Source organism: Polypterus senegalus, chromosome 4, assembly GCF_016835505.1.
Source record: "Polypterus senegalus isolate Bchr_013 chromosome 4, ASM1683550v1, whole genome shotgun sequence".
NCBI lineage: Eukaryota > Metazoa > Chordata > Cladistia > Polypteriformes > Polypteridae > Polypterus > Polypterus senegalus.
Genome location: NC_053157.1, coordinates 561,810 through 586,298, shown reverse-complemented (window position 1 = coordinate 586,298; position 24,489 = coordinate 561,810). Strand labels below are relative to the sequence as shown.

Genomic DNA, 24,489 nt, shown 5'->3' with positions numbered 1-24,489 from the left:
ATGAGCCACCCAGACTGGGACCCAAGTGCAGCCATCAATGGGTGACACCTCAGCACCACACAGTTAGAGGATATTTATTGTGGCTAGAGTGCCAATCCTGCCACCAAACCCCCAAATTTTCCCTACGAGTTGGAGGACCTGCTTGATGGGCTAGACGCAGATTAATGTCATACTCAATTGCAGGTTAATGGTCTTGCTCAAGGTCACTTCTGGTGGCATCCTTCTGATTGCTGGCACAGATCTCTACCTCAGAGCCACCACTCCTCCCAGTATAATCTGACATCCCATTCATTTCTTCAGTTGCTTTTGCCCGATAACGTGACCTCTTAACTTCCGTTTAGCGCATCTCCTCTGTTGCTCTCCATGGTCCTGAATGAGCCGACTCGCCTTCCTCTCTTGTGCTGCTCTGTCTCTTTAGTAAAATGGAGACCCCAACTGCACATGGACTTCAGGTGTGGTCTCAGTGGTAGCCTTCCTTGACTTGTGCTCCCCACATCAGAGCGCTATATAGCCTAACATGTTCTTAACTGCTTCAGTCCACTTCAGTTGTCCTCACCGCTGCGTCTCCTCTGTTGCTCTCCAAGGTGCTGAGTCAGCCCAGTTCTTCTTCTTCTTCTTCTTCTTCTTCTTCTTCTTCTTCTTCTTCTTCTCTGTTGTTTCTCTTGTGCTGCCTTCTCTTTTTTGTAATATGGACACCCGGCCTGCACTCTCTTATGATTTGGCTCTGCCGTTTGTTATTTTGATTTTTTTGTGATCATTTTGATTATGCCGTATGATTTTGTTCTTGACTTGGGCGATGAAGGTCGAGGATTCAGTCCTTCTTATGATTTGTTTGATATTCTTAAGAGTTTGGGGGTTGTGTCATTTTTTTAATTTTTTTATTTTTCTAAAGTCTTGCCCGTCCCTTTCGGTCCCAGCGTTTTGTGTACCCGTTGCTAGGTCCACATCTTGTGTTTCTAGGGGTGTGGCCTCAGAGGTCATGACCTGTTGGTAGTCCTCTCGATGGGGGTTCTCTGTCTTATCCGATCTCCGCTGCTGCTTTTCCTATTTGCTTGGACTTCTTGATTCTCGATGTTTGCCTGAAGGCTTTTGTTTTCGTTGCTCTTTTAAATTTCTGTCTTTATGCCCATTCCATGTTATTTCTTTTTTTCCTGTCCAGTTTGCTGTCAGGGCAGACACAGAGTACCTGAGAAGGCCACCACCCCAGGGCCCACCTTTGACTTGTACACACACCTCAGGTGGTCCTGCACACAGGTGGACTGACTGTGAGGTCAGCTGATGCCACCCGCTCTTCGGCTGGTCCTGCTCGTGCCCTCTCTTGTGATCCAAATGTTAAAGAGCTGCTCCTCAGTGACAGTCCAAGGCGAGGACTCCCCTGAGGTGTCACCTGACCGGCAGCCTCTGATTGGCCAGTGAAGAGGTGGTGGGCATTTCACTCTTTGGTGGTCCTGTCTGCCCACCCTGCTTGTGACACGCTGCCCACCAGCTACCAAACAATGTGTGTGGCGCCCCTGCAGTGTTGTGTTCAGGTTTCTGTTTGAGGGGCCACTCATGTGTGGGGGTCTTTGTATAGCTCCTTCTGCAGACAGCTTGACCAGACTGACCGATTTCAACAGCTCGACCCCCCGTTCTTCACCCCAGAATGTCCTGCTGGTCACTGGGGCAGCCATCTGCTAAAAGCCTGAAGGTCCGCTGTGCCAGCCAGTGCCAGCCAGTGCCTCTGATTTTGTTGTGTTGTGTCGGTGGCCAGTAACTCACATCAGAAGTGGCAGGTCAGCATGGACTGAACTGAACCGCTAAAGTGACATTAGGGGCCCTGGTGGTCTTTTGTCAGCGTCCTGCAGCAGTGAGGAGGTAAGGAATTTGTGGGTTTACTTCAGTTTGTGGGGTCTGTTTAGTGAGTGACTTGCGCCTCCTAATTGCAGTAGGTGGGAGTTGCCACCTGGGGGCGCCCTGAGCCGTTGTCAAGTGGGGGTGTCAGGTTGGGTTTGTGGCCCCATAGTGACGTATCTCAGTCAGCTGTGACTTCACCACCGTCCCTTTGAAGTTAGAGCAGGACCAGGGGACAGCCACCGTCTCTAAGTAAGGAGCCCCCGTGCGACACGTCCTGTGCGTCCCCCGACTGGCACCTCTGATGCCACCTTGGTCTTGTGTGAACGCGCCGTGCTGAACTCCTGTGAATGTGTTAAGGTGGACGTGTGACGAGGACGACGGTCAGGTTTGAGCAGAGCTTCAAAATCAAACATCGAAGAACTGAGGTAAGAACGAGCCTGAGGTGAGAGCCGAGTGGTCTTTGTCACTTTTTAGGATGGAAGGTGACATTTCACGTGGGGGTCTCACCTAAATGTCACCAAACCTTCCAGGTTTCTCTGCCACACCATCAAGGAAAGACAACTTGAGCCTACGGAGTGAGCTGGAAAGGCGCTATATAGAGAGAGGGGTCTTGGGCAGGGGCACACCGTGGGCTTCTGTGCATTACCTCAGAAGACCCACCATCTGAGGGCACATAGGAATCCTCTGCCTGCCCACCCACCTACTCAAACACCTGCCCGCCACTCATGGTGGAGCTCCAAGGCTGAAGGGTGGAGGTCCGCCGCTGGGACCACCTGCTCATTCACATTGCTTACTGACGCTCGACCCTCATAAAGCCACCCACCTGAGGTGCTGCAGAGAACTTCTTGGTGGGCTTGTTCTTGTGTGGCGCGCCGAGCAGCTGAGATGGAGACCACCAGCACACGGGGGTGTTTGTGTGTGGATGTCAGGGTGCAGACGCGATGTCCTGTGTGTCTTTGCCCCCGTGTGGGGTGCCATGTGCCCTGAAGTGCAGACCGTGATGGCCTTTAGAGAGTAGCGGGCCACCCAATCTGTTAGCTGACCCGGTGAATGCCGTGTGGAGCCCCCTAGGTCTGAGGGTCTTGAAGTCATATGGGTGGGAGGTGCCAGTGTGGCCGTGCTGTGACTTTGTCCCACTCTGTGGGATCCTGCAGGCCGTTTGTCAATTGGCACCTGGCTGGACGTGTGGGTGGCTAACATCGGAGTTTGGGGGGCATTTCAGAGCCGTCTGTCACCAGCTGTCCCTGTGGCATTGTGCCTTCTGCTTTTCAGTCTTGTGTGTAAGGCGCTATATGACCCGACTGAGCGAGTGATGGCATGCTCGTCTCCTTGTTCTCATTTCTTCGTTCCTCGTTTTATGAATGGGTGACCACAAAACGAGAGGGACGAGTGGCACGGCATCGGAGGAGCTGTCATAGGCCAAGGATGCTCCGCCACGGCCCCTTTAATAATTCACAGGCCCCTCTGATTAATGGCGCTGCCAGGCATTGCCCGGCCAACACGTTTGCATTTCTCAAGGTTGCACTTTCGCTTATTTACATCCCGTCCCCCACTCCCCCCAAAGAGCTCCGTAGATCTTCATGGAATGCGAGACGAGTCCGCTGGGCCGCGTTGGTTTTTCTTTTTATTTCCTGTTTGTTCCCCTCGAGGACTTTTCATCTCCAGTCATCTCTCTCAAGGTCACAGCTGGCAGACTATGGGACCCCCAGGGTGCTGTACTTCAGGGGTCTGCCTTTTCTCAGCTCCTACACAGAGTCTGTTGAGGCCCACTCAGGTGAATCCGGGGTCTGAGGGGTGGACACATCTCAGAAATGGGCTCCTTGTGTGCCCAGTGCCAGACTGGCATGTGTCCCTCTAGTCCATCCTGTCTGTCAGGACTGACTTTGGGCAGGAATAAACACCAATGGAGGAGCGATGACTTGACCGCCTTTCTTCTTCTTCATCATCTTCTTCTTCATCCCTCTAGCCACATGTATAATGGACCTCTGAGCTCAGCGGGCAAAGAGACAGGCAAACTAAGAGAAGGACAAGACCTCAAAACAAGACCCCGGCCCCCCATTGAATTGGCATCTATTCTGCATACCAACCCAGCACCTCCCTCCATCAACATCTGCCTGACGTTTAGCCGATTGCAGTCGTCACCTGCCGTGATGGCATCTGTCCTGCAGGGTACCAGCGAGAGCTCCACCTACTGGCCAACTCCTCTTTAAACGGGTAGCACAGTCTCCTCAGAGCAGAGAGATGGCGCCCCCTACCTGCCAGCCTTTTGTTTCCATGGACCCTGCATGTTTCCTCCTTGAAATGATAGCCTGGCAGGGAAGCCCACCTGGAGAATCAGCACAGCCTTTCATTCTGATTCTTTAATATAGCGCCTTACCTCATGAGCATGATCGTTCAACTATTTAGGAACTGGTGGGCCTGGTCAAGTTTGCAAAGGGCACTACATTTTGGAGCCAACACACTCCAGCGTCCTCTGTACCCCCCGACACATCCAAAACAGGACACCCCACTGCTGAGCTCTCCAGGTGGGGGTCCTCGGTGAGCTTTGGGCCCATCTGATGGTCCCCCCCACCCATTTCAATGATGGACCCTCACGTTTTGTTCATTCTTTTTGTATTTTGATCGTCTTTCATTGTTTCACAGTCTGCTGGTCTTCATTCTCGACCTGACCGCTGCCACAAGCATGGGGTCCTCCTCATAAACATTGGGCACAGTTGGCGTTGTTTTCATGATGTGCCATAGAACGAGGAGCAGAGGCTGCTGTTATGGCATGACAAGTCACCTCAAGGCAGCGTGCATGGACTTGGCACCTGAATCTGAGTCCAGGAGGCAGTGCCATACCCTCATGATGTCACCTGTGGAGATGGTCGGGTGTGTCTGATGTCCACCCGCATGCCAATTTGTCCCCAAATTCTTCTACTGTCACATTGAAAGAGTTGGCCTTTCTGCTTTTCTTAGGCTCTTCCAGGTCGTTTATGCTCTGTCTTGGACCACCGATGCCCAGAGTAGCATGAGAAGACTTGTGGGGGACCCCCGTGGCCAGGTGAGTGGTCCACAGCGTGTGACCCCAGTGTGGCCCTAAGATCAGGCTTGGCCAGCCCCATTCAGCAGGTTGACATCAGCACAGTGACAATGACATCATGCAGGTGAACCAGGTGGTGGCCAAGGGTGACAAAATTGCGTGTGGGGGGGGGGGTGCATCTCTTAAACAATACTGTTACCCATGAACACTCAGACCCAATACTGCCACCCAAGTGCCACGACTCCGATGGCAATGGCTGATGGGCCCTCTCCGGGTGGTCCTCCCCCTCCCAGGATGCACTGCTCTCTGCGTCACAGGGCCCTCTTGATGCCCACGGTGGGTGCTTCTTGATTTTCGCCGGATGTTTAGTTCCGATTCCCTCTCCGCCACTTTGTTCCTCATCTTTGTCTTCCCAAGAATTCCTCGTGAACGCCTGGAAATCACTTCAGTTTATTATTGAGGCCACCGCTATGAGAAGACCCCCACATGTCACAGACCTTTGGACTCACCTTCATGTCCGCCGATGCATGATGTTGAGGTTTCTGGTGTTCTCCCCCATTTCTGGCCCCCTAGACCCCCAAAAAAACAGATCGCACTTTTAATGAAGAGTCAACCAATTGGGGTCTTCAGCAACAACAATGAGAAGGACTTGAAGTTGCGCCTCAGCTAACCCCCTAAAGGGGGGTCCCAAAGTCCAGATGGGCTTGTATGGGGGTCATTTTGTGGTACTTTTTGATTTTTTTACCGGTGGTCCTAATCCCCTTAGAGCCCCTCCAAGAAGGTTCAAACCAGACAAATTTCTGACCTGCCCGTGTGGGGTGTCGTTTTAGACGATTTCAAGTCAGCGATTATGAACTCGATGTGATTTTTGATTTTTCATCCTGTCTACGGACCCCCATCAGAGGTGACAAATGACAACTTTCCATTACAATTGTGAATATTTAGACTTTAAACCTTTAAACTGAAGCACACATTTGAATATTTCAGATATCTGGTGCCACTCTTCTTGTTCATCATGGATTTTGACTTCATAACGTCAGTCCTTAACGTCCTTATGAAGACCCCTTATGTAAACTCCAGCTGTCTTTGTTTTCCGCCTCTAATTTGTCATTTGCTTGGCACCACTCATTGTTTTTTACCAGATTGGCCTGAACACTCAGAGCGGGCACAGTGGTGACAAGATGGCGGTCCCCGCCATAGCCGGTCTGAGACGAGGGGCTCACTTGGACGTCCTACTGAGCCAACATTCTCAGTGTGCTCACCGCGTGGTGCCCTCTGCCAGGTGGCATGTCAGCCATTCCAGGCCTGCTGTCCGTACTCGAGTAGCAATGGAGACAGGTGGGACCAAAAAATAAAAAGATAATCACGCAGCTGAGCCCACTCTGCCTCTACAAGCCCCCCAGCATCACTGGCGACACCTCCACATTGTCCTTCCTGGCTTTAATCAGAAAGTCGCCAGTCTAACGGGGCACAAACCCCCCCACCACTTCGGTTAGCAGCCAGCGTCATCACCAGTTTAGTGGCCATTGGCTAAGGGACCACCAGAAATCAGCAACTCCACTCTGCAGCCCCCTGGGCACCCAATGGGTGCAGAAATGAAAATAATTTAAAAAACAAATTCAATGAAATCAGCGGGTTACAAAGAGTGACCAAAAGTAGCGGGACGTCCTGCACCCAGCATTGTGGTCCTCACTGGTGACTAAAAATGACAACTAAGGCGAGCTGAGGTGGGTGACACGTGCGGCCAAATGAGGGGCTCTGCTTGGACACAATCAGCTCCGTCATGGCACTGGGCAGCCACAGTCCTGCTCTTCAGAAGAACGTCACTGTCCTCGGCACAAGGGACAATAAGACCAACACTAGGACTGCTGTCATCGGTCTTTGTATTATATAGTGCCTTAAAAATCAGTACTGGGAACGGGAATAAGAGCCATCTGAGGGACCACTCTCCATGCCAGTCAGGATGCCCTTTCACTTTATCTGCCTATCAATCTGTTATATAGCGCCTTTCATGTCTCTCACACACATGGCGCTCTTGGCCCACTTTGCTGTTTTAACACAGACAGGCAGACGCCACGCAGGACACGCAGGACACGCAGGTTGGAGCCCTCAGACAGGCGGGTGTCTGACCCTGCCCACTGTTTGGGACCCCACCACCAACAACACCAAGGCAGGCCACACCACACCACACCTGTCCCTGTCCCTGTCCCTGTCCCCTCCGTACACACCATGGGATGACTGAGACCCCTTTACCCACACATGAAGGTCACAGCTCCTGACGCCCACCTCTTCAGCTGCTGTCCCCGACCTGTTGGTCCTCGTCATGCTGTCACCTCGTGCCCCCTGTGAAACAGGCGGTTGCTTCTAGAGAGCTGGCTGTCAATCCGGTGGTCTCTAAGTGCTGCCCCCCTGTAGTGACCAGCAGGTGCCTGGCCCCCTGTGATTGATAAGTGCTTTGGCCTGTTGGCGCTGATATTTCTAAGTCCGTGTTGGTGGTCTCGCTCTTTTAAGTGCTCCCAGGTGGTCTCATCTCTCCGCTCCTTTTCTAATTGATTTCTTGGTGTTTCATTTTGGTTTCCTTCGTCAGCCAAGTGATTGCAGAACACGCTGTGAACGGCGCTATATAAATGGGAGCCAGTAAACTGATGGGGTCTAATCGTGGGACTGTCCCTGCTGTGCCCTCTTGAACTAATTGCTGCTTTCTGCACCCACCGCCATCAGCAAAACAGGGGGCTCTCCTCGAAACTTCACACCCAAAGCAGCCCACCATGGCCGCGTCGCCCCTTTAAACTCGATTTTGTTTTGTTCTGGAGACTTACAGTCTGTACCAGGGTGGTCAGACTGGTCATCAAGTTGAAGCGCCAGTCCAGGGTGCCCCCCTGGTTTGTGTCCCAAAGCCCCCCGCCCTTCGAGTGACGGTGAAAGAAGACGCGTGTCGGCGACCCCCGCGATCTCCTGGACCTGCTGACTCGACCACCGCTCTCATTACGAGCTCCGCCGCCGCGGCTGCCTGCCTGCCTGCCTGCCTGCAGTTGAAGCTCCGCTCTGATCTTCCCCAAGAGAAAGTTTAGCAGGTGGGCATCCCGTGGGCTCGGAGGTTAATGTAAAAATCAAAGAGTTCAACGTGGGGTCCGTGTAATCCCCCCGGCCCCCTACCAATCGGAGCTCCGCTGTACCTGGCGGCCGGTAGTTTCGAGAGCGGCGTCGCGGTAATCACAGAAGTCTCTGCCGCCATCCTCCGTGGGCAGGCACGAGCCGCGCGCCCCCGTGGCGCGCACACCTCTGGAGGAGGAGCCGGGAATGGCAGCCGAGCGCCCGAGTTTCGCTGTGTTGGGCAGCGCGCGACGATTCGCTACAAGAAACCATTGAAAGACGCCGAAACACCGTCCGGTTAGCGAGGGTTCATCGGGCTGAATTACTTGAGGAAGGAGAGCCGGACCCTAAAAAAAAGGGGGATTAAATGTGAATTAAAAATCCGACTTCAATCGCTTCATTCTGCGGGAATTGAATTCGGACTGAAGGAAGTGGAAAATAAGCGGAGTGACCTTGGGGGTAAAATCGAGTTTACTGAAAGAGTGCAGATCGACTATTAATGTCTGTGTGTGAACAATGGGGGGTTCAGGGGGCGTAAGTAGTAAGATTCACATAAGCATACACAATAAAATCAACGAGTCCAGTCCGCCGCCTGTTGTGTCATTTCGGTAACCCGGTCTCGGCAACGCCACCCTCCTGACAAGTAACTGAATTGTGGGTCAGGGGGGGTCAGCGTCCTTAGTACTGAAGCTGAGGCCTAACCGGGGGTCGGCACGCGAGACCAGCCTCCATCAGTCCAAACCTCAATCCGCTCTCAGCCTTCGGACGCACATTCCCTGCGCTGTCTTTGCCTTTGACGCCCCTGCGGACATCAAGGTGACAAACAGGAGGGAGCTTAGTGTCCTGCGGACTGTACAATTAGACTCGGACCACGCGAGATGTGAAAAGAAGAATACGCTCATCAGATCTTTAGTTGGAATAAGGTGGGGAGTAAAGGTTCAAGTCACGTGCTGCCGCCCCACACTTCGGCTGGCCGGGGTTCAAATTCTGCGCCTGCTTCTTGTCTGCGCTGCACGTTTTCCTCATTCATCTCCGAAGACGTGGAAGTTCAGGGTGTGTTCGTGGATTAAACCCAGTGCTGCGTGCCGTGGCCTCGATTAAGCGGATCACAGGATTGTTATTATTAATTCCACGCACTTTTACTGCTCTATTCTTATATTTATATATATATATATATATATATATATATATATATATATATATATATATATATATAGGCGCAGATCTCCAGGCCGAAACGCGCGCGGCTCCTGTTAATGTCGCCGGCTCGTCCATGAACTACCAGAGGGGCGTGCCTTGTGTTGGAGGGGCGTGGCGTTTAGGGCTTCAACTGCTCCAGACAACACGTGGTTAATAATGCTGCCAAGCTACGTAGGCTCTGTACTTGTATTGCGCCGGGTAGTAGATTAAGCAGGTTCGAGGCGATCATCATCATCATCATCATCATCATCATCATCGTCATCGTAATAATAATAACCTCCGAGATGTTCTGCGCTTCACGGACTCGTTCGTGACCTTAAAATCCTCAACCGAGCGCTTTCTTCAGTGTCGGCCTATTGGCGCTATACTGATAGTATTATTATTATTATTATTATTATTATTATATTATTTTTATTATTATATATACAGTAAACGCACTCCTCTGGACTGAGCGCTCGAGGCTGATCAGGCAGCGTCGGCGTCCCTTCCCTTCAGTTCGGTGTACTTGTGTATAGCGCCTTTCACCGAGCGCAATCGCTAAACTCTCAGGTGAAATGCCACTCCGCCACGCCCCCCACCCCCCACCTTTCCTGCGCCTAAGGACACCCAAGTTCATTGACACAAATGGAGCCCCCGCGCTGCTTGTCCGTTATCGGCACTTCGCTTGTCACTGAGCCGCGGTGTAAATGCGGGGTCCTCCTTATTGTGCCACCTTCTCAAACAGCTTAATGCAAGTGAGTTCTTTGGGTAGACGGAGCCCACCCTGGCAGCAGTGGTGCAAGGCAATGAACGGCGGTGGACAGGAAGTGCGACCTCTGCAGGCTCCGCTTTACACACACACACACACACACACACACTCCTGAATTGTCGCCGTGCCGCTGCAGGTGGTCTGCCCAGAAGGAAACCTCACAGCACCCTGAAACCCCAGCCTGAGCAGGGAGTTTGAAGCAGAAGGCTGACTTGGCCAGCTGGGGCACTGCCACCTTGTCTGTGCTCAGCAAAGAGCACCATGCAAAATAATCTGAAGTGAATTGTGCCACCCTGAGTGGTGCCCATCTGGGCATACTGTATGGGTCTTCTGTTTACTTCGCTCCACGGTGAATGTGAATGACACTCGACATAACGAGAGCTCAATGAAGCCGACATTGAAGTGATTTCACGCCTGCGCCCGCGCCATTGAATTGGGGGTCTTCTGGCTGCTTGACACTCTCGGCCCCCCGTGCTGCGGTTAGCTTAGGTAGGCCTTCTCATCCCAGAGCGTCTCTCCTTACACACAGCTTCTTGAGCAGCCCCCACCATGACCCCCCCAGTATTATCGAGGTGCCACCACCTGTTGAGGTGGTCCCACTGAACTCTCGAAGGGTCTCCATGTTGAGCTGACTTTGAGTGACGCTCGAGTGTCATCGATTTCCCAAAGCGGCCACTAGAGGGCGAGGCGGTCAGGATGGCATCATTTGGCGTGTTATCTGAACTGTGAGTGACGGAGTGGCAGCCCTCAGACAGTAAGGTGACAGTAAGGACCAAAGATGGCGTCATCAGTGGCCCTCTGCGTAGGGACAAGGCGGTGACTGCTGCTGTGCTTTTCTCCCAAAGCTTCCTCACTTCCCTGTCATCTCCATGTTGAGCGCCTCCTGAAGGTTACGACCTGAAGTGTGGCTTTGGGAGGAGGAGGCCTTTTACACCCCCGCCATCGCTGTGTGACCCTAATGGCTCGTGACGTCTCCTCACAGGCCACTTTACCTGCCAGCCCGAGCCAAGGAGCCAAACAGAGTGGCATGTATAGCACCTTGACGAGCCCTTGTCACCTGCAGCACCAGTGACGCTGACACTGCGTTTGACCGAGCAGAGCGTGAGGTCCTGGTGTGACGTTAATCTGCAGGTGGTCCTCCAATGTGCAGGGAAATCTTGGGGGCTGGCGGCAGGACTGGCACTGCAGCCCCCTTATAAAACTTCACGCGGCTCTGAGATGACAGATGGGACTCTCCTCTCTGCTGCTGCTCACATCATGAAGGGGATGAGGGAAAGCCCTCGGGACCCTCATGTCTGCCAGGAGAGTCCAAACTGGGGATCAGAACTGGTGAGGCGCTGAGGCGTCGCCCGCTGCGTGGCAGCACATGTGTCCCAGTAGGAGGCGGCCCATCCGGTGGGCAGGTGGAACATCTCGTCTCTCCAGTGTGATGATCGTCAGTGGCGGCCCCCTCAGAGGTGTGCAGACCTGGGCCACTGTAGGTGGGCACAGCTTTAATTGGTCTGGTGGCTCTGATGGCTGGCATACTTGGCGAGTAGCTGTTACTCCTTCGATGGTCTCTGATGTCACTCCTTTGAGCGTATTGTGACACTCAGATGATGTCACTCTCTGGGGTCTTCTCTGCTGTCTCAGTGACTGCGGTGAGTGATGTCTTGGTAGGGGGGAGACGTTGTATTTGTAACATCAGTTGGCAGCTGAGGGGTGCCTGTGAGGTGACACTTCTCTGGTCACGGGTGACTTCAGTGACACCACTGGCACTGACAGGCCTGGCTATGGGGATTGTCTCAGTCCCTAGGGGTCTGGTGACCATGGTGAAAGTGGCTTCATGTCCCTTGACTTTGATCACTGATCCTGGTGCCAGCACGCTGAGCCCCATCATTGGACTTGGTGGTCCAGTACTGGTGGTGCGCTGAAGGAGATCAATGACATCCTCGTGTGGGTGACATTGGAGGGTCTTACAGAGTTGCAGGGTCTACAGAAGGTCCCAGTTAGTCACTTCTGACCACAGACTTGTTGTTGCTGCTCTGAAGATCCAGCTGAGGTCCAGTGGGTGACCACCTATAAGGAGAAGGAGGCTGGACTGGCAGGACCCCAAGATCAAGACCTTACAGACTTGGGTACGACTGCTGATCCCAATTTGATGTGGGAGACCCTCCGTGTTGAGACCCTGAAGGCCTCAGGCTGAGGGTTGTGCTGGTGTTGCTGGTGTTGTTTCATCTCACAGGGCACCCTGGGTATCCTCAAGTGGGGCACTCCAGTCTGTACTGGGAACTGGGCTGCAGGGGGCTGCAGGGGTCTGTGGTATCCACGGTGAACTTCTCCAGGCTGGTGGTGAGGCTGCCCTCCTGGCATTGCATTGCTTTCATGTGGGAGACGGGCATCTGACCACCTGCACTTGATGCTGACCCAGCTGTCAGGGTGACTTTTTACCTTTTGATGTTCTCCACAATTTGGGGTCGTTGGCTTTGAGGGCCGAGTGAATGCTGGCAGCACTGGGCACCAGACACAAATCAGGTGCCCGGATATCACAGGGTCGACGCCCACACTTTGATGCTTACTCTCACGTCACTTTCATTTTGCCCCCCAAGTGAAGACGACACTTGCTTTATGGCTCAGAGGGGACTGGCAGCAAACAGCGCATGTCAAAGGTGCCCACTGCCAGACCAGCCGAGGTTACGGACGATGACTTTCTGGCTGTCATTTCGAGCTCTGACTTCCAGGTCCCTTGTTGTCACTTGGGGGGCCGGGCCTGCTTTTGAGCTTTGAGAACCTGGCAGCCCAACTGCCACAGCAAACATTTTCATTTTTACGATAAAGCGCCTGCGTCTGTCAATGACTCCCCCCGGGGGGCTCCCATCTATTCAAAGATGGAGGAGCCCACCTAAAGAGAGAGCTGGAATGTGGAGAGGGGGGTCGGGACACACTGAAATGCGTGCTGCGTCCCTCCAAAGAGCTCTGGTGCTGGGAGGGACCCCCAAATGACAACAAGTGTCCCAGCCAGCATGTCACTAAATAAATCACTTATCTCTCAGCTCAGCGAAGTGTCGGCGCAGACCTCCGGCAAACGCACAGAGGGGACGACGAGCGACGACAAAGACCATTCACGGAGAGGCTGTGCGGGTGGGCACCAGGACCCCCTGCTGCTTTGTGCTTTGGGACCCTCGACAGGTCAACTGACAGGCGCTGAGGTCAGAGGTCAAAGTGAGGGGGCCGGGGGTCTTGTTAGGTTTGCCTTCATCCTGAAGGTTTGTTTGTTTGTTTGTTTCATTTGCTTTTCTGAGGCTCTCCTTCCTATTCGGGTTTCTTTCCATTTTAATTGTGTTTTTGGCGTAACAGATGTAAAGTCATTTTGCCGCCGCCCATGATGGCCTTTTGTCTCCCGTGGTTGTCCCCTCCTGATGCCCAGTCGCCTCCATGTTGGGCTGGCTGTCGATTTTCAAACCAAACTAATCCCGAGGGTGTTTTCATTTTGCTTACCTTGTTTTGGCCTGGAATTCTCCTTAACGGTTTGGTGAAGTGTCGGGAGGAGAACATTTACTCAAATACGGAATGAGGCCTACACCTCCAAAGTGGAGCCCCAGACTCAAAATGCAAAATGCCCCAAATGAGGCCTTACTGCCTAAATCGAGCCTCAGGCTGCTCAAAAAAGGAAGAAAGCCTTCCACCAGCCAAAGCCATGTGTTTGAAGACCCCAGGTGTCGGTGTGCCCACTGATTGTCCATACGGATGGTGGGCTCTAACGTTTGCTGTCAGAGTCAACCCAGGAGAACGTTAGAAGGATCAAACCTTGTTTGGCTTGACAAGGACATTTGAACCCATGTCCTCTTTCAGTGGATCCCTATGAGGGTTTAGCACTCACCAAAGAGTGGGACCTCCAGCTGGGAGACCCCATGTAACTAAATATCTTTGTGGTGGTTGAGTGCAGGAATTGCAGATTTTTATTTTTCCTCTTTGGAAGGGGCGGAGCTGGAGGCGGGGAGAAGTGACGTCAGTTTTCAGCCTGCTGGTGAACCATCTAAGCCAGGGTTCAACATCACCGGCAGTGGCCCAGGGAACCCCAAGTTTGGCTGAAGTTCCCCTCCTGAGTGTCATTATGGCAGAGACGGACAGATGGACGGAGTGAATGCTATCCTCCTGTCAGTAGACTTTCTGTTTCTAATGACAACAAACAAAGTTCACCAGTCAGTAAGATGCCACCTAAGAAGACGTCAGAAAAAGACGAAGGCTTTGGATCATCTGCTCCTGATGACCCTAGAAGAGCAGTGGAGGCCCCTCACTCTGGGACTTAGACAACAGGGGGGTTTGTACATTTACATTAATGATGATTCTAGTCAGGCTAACTCCTTGGCATGCTGGCTGGCACTGTGGTGTGGCACTGGGCCACCCCGACACCAAGGTTCCCAGTTTAATTCCCACTTGTGGTTCACCGCGTGACCCTGACTGAGTCACTTCCCCTTTCGCTGCTCCTGGACACAGTTGAACCCCCCCAGTTGCCAGTGCGCAGTGAGTCCCCTAGTGGCCTGCCAGTTGCATTCCTTTCATGGAGGCACGGCTTTGGATTGGCTCATTTCATTCTTAAGTATGAGTCGCCCTGCTCCTAATCTCCATTACTTTCTACGACTCATAAAGCAACTGCCGATGGTCTTTGCCGTGAGGAGCCCCCCTGATATAATAAGCTGTAGACCACAGATGACAAGTCTTTGTCTCCTTTGTCCCTTCATCTCGTCTCAAGTGTCTCAGTGGTGCAGGCAGAAGACCCCTCGCTGCGGTTGAATTTCCGTTTCGTTTGGGCTCTTTGCCCGCGGCCGCCTGGCTGGCAGTGCCCTCACTGGTTTCATTAGTGAGATGAGAGCTCAGCGCATGGCGCCTTTCTGTGTCCAACATGGAGATAAGCGGCAGCGAGCAGCTGTGCTTTTATTAATTGTCGAATTAGGCCCGATTCAATAAGCCGCTTTGTGCTAATTTAGAACATCTCTCCTGAGTGGCAGCGGCGTGCAGCACCAGCATGGAGGCCCTGGAGGAGCGGGCACTCGGTGGCCAGCAGGAGCGAATGAAAGTGAATGGCGTCACGTGTGACCCTCAGATTCTGACAAGCCACACCTTGTGCTACAATTGTTGACTTTTATTTTGAAGGTAGGCTGACCTGCGTCGAGCCTCAGTTGGACAAGGGTTCAAATCTGGCATCGTCTTCCAGGCTGTATAGTATTCTGGTTCCAGCTTTGCCAGTTTGGTCGAGACTTTATGAGTTCATCTTGGCTTGCACCCTGCTCCAAGGTCACTGCTCCATGGCCTCTGCCACACTCTCCATGGTCCTCAATCAGCCCGGTGGGTCACCTGGCACATTGCTGTCCATGGTGCTGAATCAACTCGGCTGCTCTTCTCCTGCTGCTTTGTCTTCTCTCTGATTTGGAGTCTAAAACTGCACACAGCACTGCAGACCATGAGGTGTTATGTAGCCTGAGTGTGACCTCCCCTGACTTGTGCGCCACACGTTGGAGTGCCTACTATTAGCATGAGCCTGCCATCGGAGCTGGCACCCACTCAGAAAGCAGTGCCCTGAAAGCCACCACTCAGTTGTGCTTGTCTTTGTATTTTCAGGGGTTCATTTTGGGATTGAGTGAAGGACACTTGTACACCTGGACTGATGGCTCAAAGAGGAAGGACTGGCATGACACCCAACGGATCTGGAAGGAGGAGCTGCGCACAGGTAAGATGCCATGCCGTGCCATGCTGATGGTAGAGGGTTGAAGAAGCTGATTTAATTTTGATACATTTGTCCTGGAGGACAGCTGGCCACCCTGATAAGTGGGGTCACCAGCAGTAGAAGGGGATTCAGCTCAGGTTACTGTCAGATTTGTGACCCCAAGAGAGACGTCGGCTTTGTGATATCAGGTGAGATGCACAGCTGGGCTGTCAAAGATAACTTTGAATAAATAAATAAATAAAACACAGTAGGGCATGCAAGAAATATGACATCACACGGAGACCACCCAAAGAGCCGGAGAACAGACTTGACGTGAATACCATGGAGATGAGCTTTGAGGGTCCCTGATGTCCTTCTGTGCAGCACTACCTGGTCACTTACTCTATGTGTCTGGAGAAGGACGTCCTTTGTGCCAGTTTTCTTCTTAACCTTCCGCGTCTCCATGTTGTTCATGTTGTTATTTTCATGGGACCCACTGGCCTCGCCCCCTCACAGTTTAAAACACGTCAGTCCTGCCGTCTCCTCCTCTTCTCAAGTCTTTGCAGACCCCCATGGTCACTCTCCATGGTGCTGAACCAGCCTGGCTGCTCCTCTCTTGACTTTCTCGAGTGCCACTTTGTGTGTTTTGGAGATCAAACTTGGGTCTCATCCAGCTTCAGCATGACCTCCATTGACTTGTACCTCACATATCATGGCGCTATATAAGCTAGCCTCCTGTTAATGCCGTGAAGCTGCCCTTCAAGTGGTCCTCGAACTTTCAGTGATTGACTTGTGCATCATATATTATGGCACCATAGCCCCCCGTGAGCTCCCGTCCACCTCTTAATCTCCATTTGGCTCCAATGCCCTCCTTTGTTGCTCTCCATGGTGCTGAACCAGCCTGGCTGCTCCTCTCTTGACGTTCTCGAGTGCCCAGTGGTGTCCCGTCTCAGAGTGAAGCAGTCAAGGTTTGTATTGATAAGAATCAGGAGAAAGAAGCCAAAAGGTCAGGGCGATCAGTCATGAAGTTAAGCAGAACACAGGGTACCAAAAACAAGGGTAGAGCTCAAAGCCATGAAGGTCACATCGCCAAAGTGACACTAGGACTACCCACTACATTCAGATGAGAGTATGGACGCCAATGCCAATTAACCCTGGTGTCAGATGTCACAACCTCCTGGGCAAACTCCCTGGAAATGGTGACATCCATACACAATACTTAGACGGGGTTGTGGCATTGCACTGTAAATGTGTCACTTCACCAAATGACTTGTAGGTCAATGACTGCCAATTTCATAATGCTCGGGTTCCACCACCCAAAAGACACAAGTACTCTGGGAGTCCACACTAAAATATCAGACCTGCTGATCATAACATAGAGGACGCACATCTGCCTTGATTTGTACTTGACACATAGGGGGCGCTATACAACCTAAAGGGCTGTTAGCCTTCTGTCTGCTCCAGTCTCATCACCTCTGAAGTTTCCTTCCAGTTCAGCCCCCCAGTCTCTCCCCGTTGCTCGCTCTCCATGGTGCTCGTTCAGCCTGCTTGCCCCCTCTTCTCGACTTTCCCAAGTTGTCTTTCTTGTGTCACCTAACATCCTATTGGCCTTCAGAATCGCCTCTTAATCTCCGTCGGCCCCTTCAGTTTTCTCCCCGTCAGTTGCTCTCCAGGGTCCTGAATCTCCCGGTTGTTCTTCTCTGAACTTTTTCCGGTGCTGCTTTGTCTCCCAGAATTTGAGTTTTCTAGGCGACATCTGGGATTTTAGAGGTTTTCCTTTTGTTTCACGTTTCTACATATTTCTGTTATATTTATTTATTTATTATTCCATCTTCATATATTCTGAGTCTAACTCTTTTATGTTTCTCCATTTGTCACTAATGTCACCACTGAGCCACCACACTCAGCTGGGGACCCCGAGCCCCTCAGAGGTTCATCATTAACTGGGGTGTTTGCAGGGCTTGTAATGTTCTTTGGGTTTGATTTTTGGATTTTGATTCGGACTTCTGAGGCTCAGGTTGCCATCTTCAGGTGACCCTTTCCGTCATTTTTGTTGTCTCTTCTGTAAATGTTCGTTGTTGGACTCGTCTCTCAAGACGGAGGTTTGCTGGTTTCTCAAGACATCTGGAACTTGCTAGGCCAGGTGCCCAGTCTGTGGAGTTTGGGGTCAGGGTGCCTGGGGTGAAGCCCAGTGACAGTCCCAGTCTGGCCTGAGGTCTTTCATCCACTTTCCTGATGTTTGTGTCACCAAGTCACATCACAGGTGAGGTCCCCTCCACTGCACCCTCACATTCTTTTGAATGGTCCGATGTCCAATCACCTTTCATTGGTCACATACAAATTATTGGCTCAGTGCTAAACTCCAAGATTGTGACTTTAATAGGAATACAATAGGTGGCTTTAGGAAGTTCAGTCGAGGTCATTGTGACAATGCGCTGCATTAAAACACGAGAACCAAACAAAGAGGCCTACAAGCTGAATGACGTTCTTCTCCTCGTGTATTCACACTCGTGATCCTCTGCCTTTACGTACTTTAAATTCATCTTCACACTCCTCTGCGATGGTTCAGCTGGCTCTTCATTGTCCGCCATGCCACCCAGTTTGGTGTCACCTGCTAACTCTGCCAGCCTGTCCTTCCTATTCCTACTCGGCTAACTTCTGCCACTGACCCCTGATGGACTCCATGCCTCGCACCACTGGACTCACAGGACCTTCCTCGGACCCGTCGCCCTTTCACTGCTGCTCTTCATGCCAGCTGCCTCCTGATCTCCCCCCATGCCCCCAAGTCCACACTTCTTCTAGATGGTCAAAGTCTTCAGTCATCGCGCCTGCACCACCCTGATGATCTGCTTCTGTTTCTCCTTCGTCCAGTTCCACCATATTGACCGACGTGCCCCCCGACATTGGGACAGTAAGTGACTCCAGTAGCTGACCCTGGTGGAGGACTTCTGTCTGTCGGGTCCACCAAAGCCCCAACCTTCTTTCTGTCCTGGTGGCCCACCCATGAGATGCCGACGTCTGCTCAGTTAGAAGAGCCCTGGTGGGCCGCAGGCTGCCTGTAATGAGACCAGTGGTGACGTCAGGTGTGTGGGTGGGACTGAGATGAGATGCGCATTTCAAACTCGGGGGCTCGACGCCTGTGGCTGTTCAGTGGCTTTTGTGTCCTTTTTCAAGGTCGATTTGTCACTTCTCTTGTCCTTTTCAGATTTGTATTCAGTGAAGCCATTTCAAGGCTGTTTGTCTGGGTGGTCCTGGCTGGCTTTGAGGGTATTTCAGGTGGTCTTAATCCCCTACACCCTGCCCTGGCTCTGTGGGTTTCAATTCCGTGTTTTGCTGTCATTTCTCTTTTCCGTCGTTTCTGTGGTTTGTCATTCACTTTACATGTTTGTGCTGTGACTTCGGGGGGTGGAGCCACAGGAGGCGGGGCCGCTGTGACGTCACAACGAGGCCCCGCCCCGCGCCTTTCTGTCCTATCAGACTCCATCGTCCCTCAGGCTGTCACTTTGCTGCTTTTCTTTGATTTTCTTCCTTCTTCCTTCCTTACCGATTGGCTCTCGATGGCCTCGGCTACTTTAAACGATTCTTTGGGGCTTCTCTCATCGAGCCTGAAGTTTTACGGTTCCTCTCTCTCATTACCTTGAACTTCCATTCGCCTCAGTTTTGGGCCTGTGTGGGCCGCAGCCCGCCTGTGGTAGTTGGCACCGTCTGCCTGCAGTGGTCCTGCCTGGCTTTCTGCCCTGTGAAGGACTCCTGGCATCGCGCTACACGGGATTAGTTATCAGCTGTGGGGTACGTGACAAGTGACAGGGTCATCCAACTGAACCGTAATGGGGGTCAAAAGAGGAAAAGCTACAGCACTGTTGAGACCCCCAAACGTCAAAGTCAAAAGGGAAAAGCAGGAAGTGAACATCTGAAGGATCAGCTCGCCGTCTTCCTATTGGGTCCTCAATCTTGGACACCGTGTAGCACACAGCGCTGGCCTATAAAACGTCACGCAAAGGACATCATGTGACACGACTTCCAGAAACCACAGCCACAGGATCAAAACAGCAGAACAGCAAACATGAGATAAAGAGAGACGAGAAGTAAAATGAGGAGAAACTCGGAGCCCCCAGGAGAACATCACTTGGTCTGAGAGGCATAAAGGGCACATCATGTGACACTCCGACTGCGGGTATCGTTTTGGGTTTCACTGCTTCGGCATTTCGAGTTTTGACCCTAAACTCTCACCTCCACGGCCATGCCCACCATTTTTGACTGCCATTTTGTTTTGATCCACATTGGCAGCACACAGTGTGCTTAAGTCAATTTGGGCAAAGGATAGTCGAGTGCCAGGATGCCAGCTGCACATCTTAGGTCAGTGAAAGCCTTAGAGGCCACCAAGAGAGAAGACTGGGAAGATGTCAGCCGTCCAGGGCTCTGGTATGGCTGGCTGACTTAAACCTCCTCACCTGTGGCACCTTTGTGCCCCTACAATGCCCACTGGGTGAATGGTTCAGATGAGAAGAGGCCATGCCTATGAAATAGCACCTCAGATTGATTGATTGATTATTATTATTATTATTATTATTATTATTATTATTATTATTATTACCTCGTCTATCCAAACTAACATCAATTTATGACTTGGGGGTCCCTGAGGCACTTCCTTCACCCTCCATGCCAGCTGGCAGCCTTTGGATATTTGCCATACAGGGAGACCAGAATGTTCTTACTAATTCTCCCCATACGTTCTTGTGGACCCCCAAATGTGGTTTATAGGATCCTTATTGTCTTGTGAAAAGTCCAATTAAGTTCTAGTCTACTTGTGCTAATTAAGATGTAGCATGATGTCACTCCCTGGCACCATGATTAGTGATTGATGGATATGAGAGGCGCTATAGATAGATAGATAGATAGATGTGAAAGGCACTATATAATCAAAAGATAGATAGACAGATAGATAGATAGATAGAATGAAAGGCACTATATGATAGATAGATAGATAGATAGATAGATAGATAGATAGATAGATAGATAGATAGATAGATAGAATGAAAGGCACTATATAGATAGATAGATAGATAGATAGAATAAAAGGCGCTATATAATAGATAGATAGATAGATAGATAGATAGATAGATAGATAGATACATAGATATGAAAGGCACTATATAATGATAGATAGATAGATAGATAGATAGATAGATAGATAGATAGATAGATAGATAGATAGATGAAAGGCGCTATATAATAGATAGATAGATAGATAGATAGATAGATAGATAGATAGATAGATAGATGAAGGCGCTTTATGATGTGGGGTCGTCATTGTCACATCTACAGAGTCCAGTGAAATTCTTCCTTGCATGTGCTCTCTATGAATATTTGCACATCTGTGTGCCCCTGGGACCGCCTGGCATCCATGCCTTGTGCCCAGCCATGCTTGAACTCTACCTTAGGTACAAGAAATTAAACTTTTATGCTTTAACCTACCAGCCAGTTTGCCCTGTCATTGCCCACTTCAGCAGGATCCCTGAATATTTTGTCTTGGTGGCAGCTTTTTGTGCCGTGGCAGGCAGCTCCGTTGGCAGAGGTCCTGATTCATTTGAGGGCAGTTCTTCATCTTGGCTGATGGTTCAGCACAGCTCACGTTTAAGAGACAGAGAGGCAGAGATGACGTGGGGTCCTTGTGTCTCGCATTCCCGTTTGTAATTTACAGAGCAAGTCAGAGTGTCAGATGAACTCCTTGTTGATTTATAGCGCCTTTCTCGCCAGATGCTGTCATAAAATAACAAATCTGTGATGAATGTCTGGGCTACACAGCTGGATAAAGATGAGGATCAGACAGGGCAGGAAATGCCCGCCGTCTCGAAGACTTTTCCAGTCCCCCAGCTGCAGTTTCTTGCTTGTTCGCAGGGATTAGAGAAATCAGGAGTGAGTGTGTAGCCATGAAAAGCGGAGGCTAATCCTGAACTCCCTGTGGCTCCCTCTTTATCTGCTTATGTACCGAGGCTTCCTGACTATTAGATGCGCTGAAAATGGAAGCCTGTAAGCAGAATGTTCTCCAGACGGCAGCCTATAAACCCTCCCCCAAACCCATCGGCTGACAGGCAGGCATCAACTCCAGGGGCCGAAGAGATGCTCGTTGGCTGTAATCCAAGAGTGCCCAGGAGTCTCACATAACTGGGCGCAGTGTGCCAGGATGATTGGCAGGTCATCTGGAGGAAGGCCGAGGCGCGTCAAGTCCAATCGGCGTCAAAGTGCGGAGCTGTCCGCGGAGGCTGGTGCTGAAATCGGCTTCGCTGGCTTCTCACTCACTATGTGAAGCGCTTGGAGTAGCGAGAAAGGCGCTATATAAACATAATAATAGTAATTATTATTATTATTATTATTATTATTATTATTATTATTATTATTGCTCAAACATCTCCTGCCCTGGGGAGTAAAACAACAGTGGGGAGCAGCTGAGGATGAACTGGCCAGCTGTGCACAGCAGACATTCGTAACAAGATGGTGGGCTGGACTCCTGCTCAGTCTGTCTGATCGTCTCCATCACTTTAACTGATGTTTTCTTAAATCTTCAGTGGCGCTGCAGTCCCATCACTTGTGTTTTTTCAGGTGGGCTTTAAATGGGGGCAAACAGGATTTAATGAGTTAAAAACCTGAAAGAGGGCAAGATAGAAAACTTGAGGTGAAGTGCTTTACGTGCTCCTCAATGGGAGATGTGGTGCCATGAGTTTAGTGTAAGCAGGATGATGATGATGATGATGATGATGATGACGATGATGATGAGTATGGAATGTTAGCAGGAGATGCTTGTTCAGTGGTGTAAGGTGGAGCATCAGTTTCAGTTACTTTGTGACATTTTGGGTTTGTTTTAAATTCTTTCATCATGTCACGTTTTTTCTAGAATTTTCCATCGTTTCAGTCATTCCGAATCTGTCTTGAGGAGTATTTAAAGACATCCAAAGAGTGGGACATTTTTCACAGATGTCTTACAGAGTTCATAAAGAGTCCCAAAAGCACTTCCAGAAATGGCCACCAGAGGGAGAAATCCCACCAAAACCCCCACCTAGACACAAAGGCCCTCGTAGAATCTTCATCGAGTTAAAGATTTATTCTTCTAATCACAATGAAGGTCAAGAGAGCGCAAAGCCAAACTGCAAAGGCCCTTAACACAAAGGCAATCCAAGTCACGCATGGATTCCAAAAGTGAGGTCAACAAACCACGGAGCAGAAAGTTGAAAATCCCGAAATCCAATAAACCCAGAAGAGCGATAAACACAAAGAGACTCACCAACTCTGGAGGGCATTCACCAGGAATGGTGGGAGACCCTCTGGATTTATAGGCGGGGGCAGCTCCTCTCACAAGAGGCATGGAGACCAACACAGGCAGAGATGATTAACAAATGTAACTTTAACATCAATGAAAGAACAAAGAGGACATCAAGCAGGACCCTAAAGCGCAGGCCTGGCTGGCACCCTGGCGCAGATACAGCCCACTCTGCGTTAGCCTCAGGTGACAGGAGGTGACATCAGAGGGACAGTTCATTTATATAGTGCCTTTCCAATGCACTGAGCACTACCATCATCAGTGTGTCACATCCACCTGGACCAAGTGACAGCTGCCAGTCTTGTGCCAGTACGCTCACCATATATCAGCTATTAGGTGGTGGAGGGGTGATTAGGGGGTCCAGAATGACCAGGGTGTGGTGGGCCCTGTAGCCAGGACATCAGGGTACAAACTCCTCAGGGGTCTTTAATGACCACAGAGAGTCAAGGCCACCATTTTACATCTCATGAAAAGGATGTCACCAATGTTGACAGTGCGATGTCCCCGTCCCTGCACTGAGGCATTAGGGTCCTCACACAAACCACAGGATACGCGCCCCCTGCTGGCATCCCCAGCTTTCCTAAATGGATTTCAATGCAAGTAGTGATGAGTGGGCATCAAATGCAGCAGTTTGTGGTGAAGGGCACAGAAAGGAGGGTGGGCTGCCATGAGGGTCTACCCTGTGCAATGGTGGGGAAAGCCAAAAAGTGAGATGACAAAGAGCAGGTCACGGTGGTCACTAAATAAAGACAATTTCACTTTCAGAGACTTCTTGGCCACTTTTTGGTGCGGCCATCTTTATATTCCATCCAAAGTGGATGTTTGGTGGCAGTTTGGTGACAGAGGAGGTGACATCAAAATCTTGTGTTTGGTCTGTCCTAGCAGGTAAAAAGGAGACCAGTTACCAACAGCGCCCTCTCACGATCAGTGATGGCATTGCTGATATTGTCATAGCCTTGAATGTGTGACACGGGACCTGTTCAGCAGTGAGGACATGTTTGGTGGCACTTGGTGACAGATGGGTTTTGATTCTGGTTGATGAACTCTGCACAACGTTTGTCGCCGTTTCTTCTCCCGATCCTCCTCTTCTCTTTTGAAGGCCCCGAGGAAGGGGGCTGCTCCTGAAGTCTGAAGGACTCAACTTGGACCCCCGCATACCACCGGCCTTCTGTGTGGCGCACATCAGGCTTTAATGGACGTCTCTGCGTGATTTGACCAAACCCAAGGACGTGATGCACGTGATGGACTCCCTTGGTTTTCTGAGTACTCGGCGGTCCCCACACCAGCCATCTTCATTAGGTGTGGTGGCTTTAGGTCAAGTTTCTCTGCCCACTCACTTCTGCCAGTTTAATTCCTTGGCAACACTGAAGAGGCCGACCTGCCAGTAATGTTCAGTGCCCTCTGTGGCCCATTCTCAAAATGGCATAATGTCTGACAGCGGGCACCAGCGGGCAGTACAGTCCACTCCACACAGCTTCATGCCAGGGCAAAGTGCTTACTGTGTGATGGATTGGCATGGCAGCCGTACCCAGATGGGAAGTGGAGACTCGGAAGCAAAAGGAAAAGTACAGACCCTGGTGAGGTGGACCTGCCTG

General features: G+C 51.1%; 1 protein-coding gene across 2 annotated transcripts in view; it reads left to right on the top strand.

Annotated features, from left to right (window-relative positions):
- galntl6 (polypeptide N-acetylgalactosaminyltransferase like 6) overlaps positions 1 to 24,489 on the top strand; it is a 109,804-nt gene that overhangs the window by 33,870 nt on the left and 51,445 nt on the right. For both annotated transcript variants that reach the window (XM_039750085.1, XM_039750084.1), the window contains exon 3: positions 15,495 to 15,603. In XM_039750085.1, the coding sequence (XP_039606019.1) occupies positions 15,495 to 15,603 (109 nt within the window). The remainder of the gene's footprint in view (positions 1 to 15,494; positions 15,604 to 24,489) is intronic.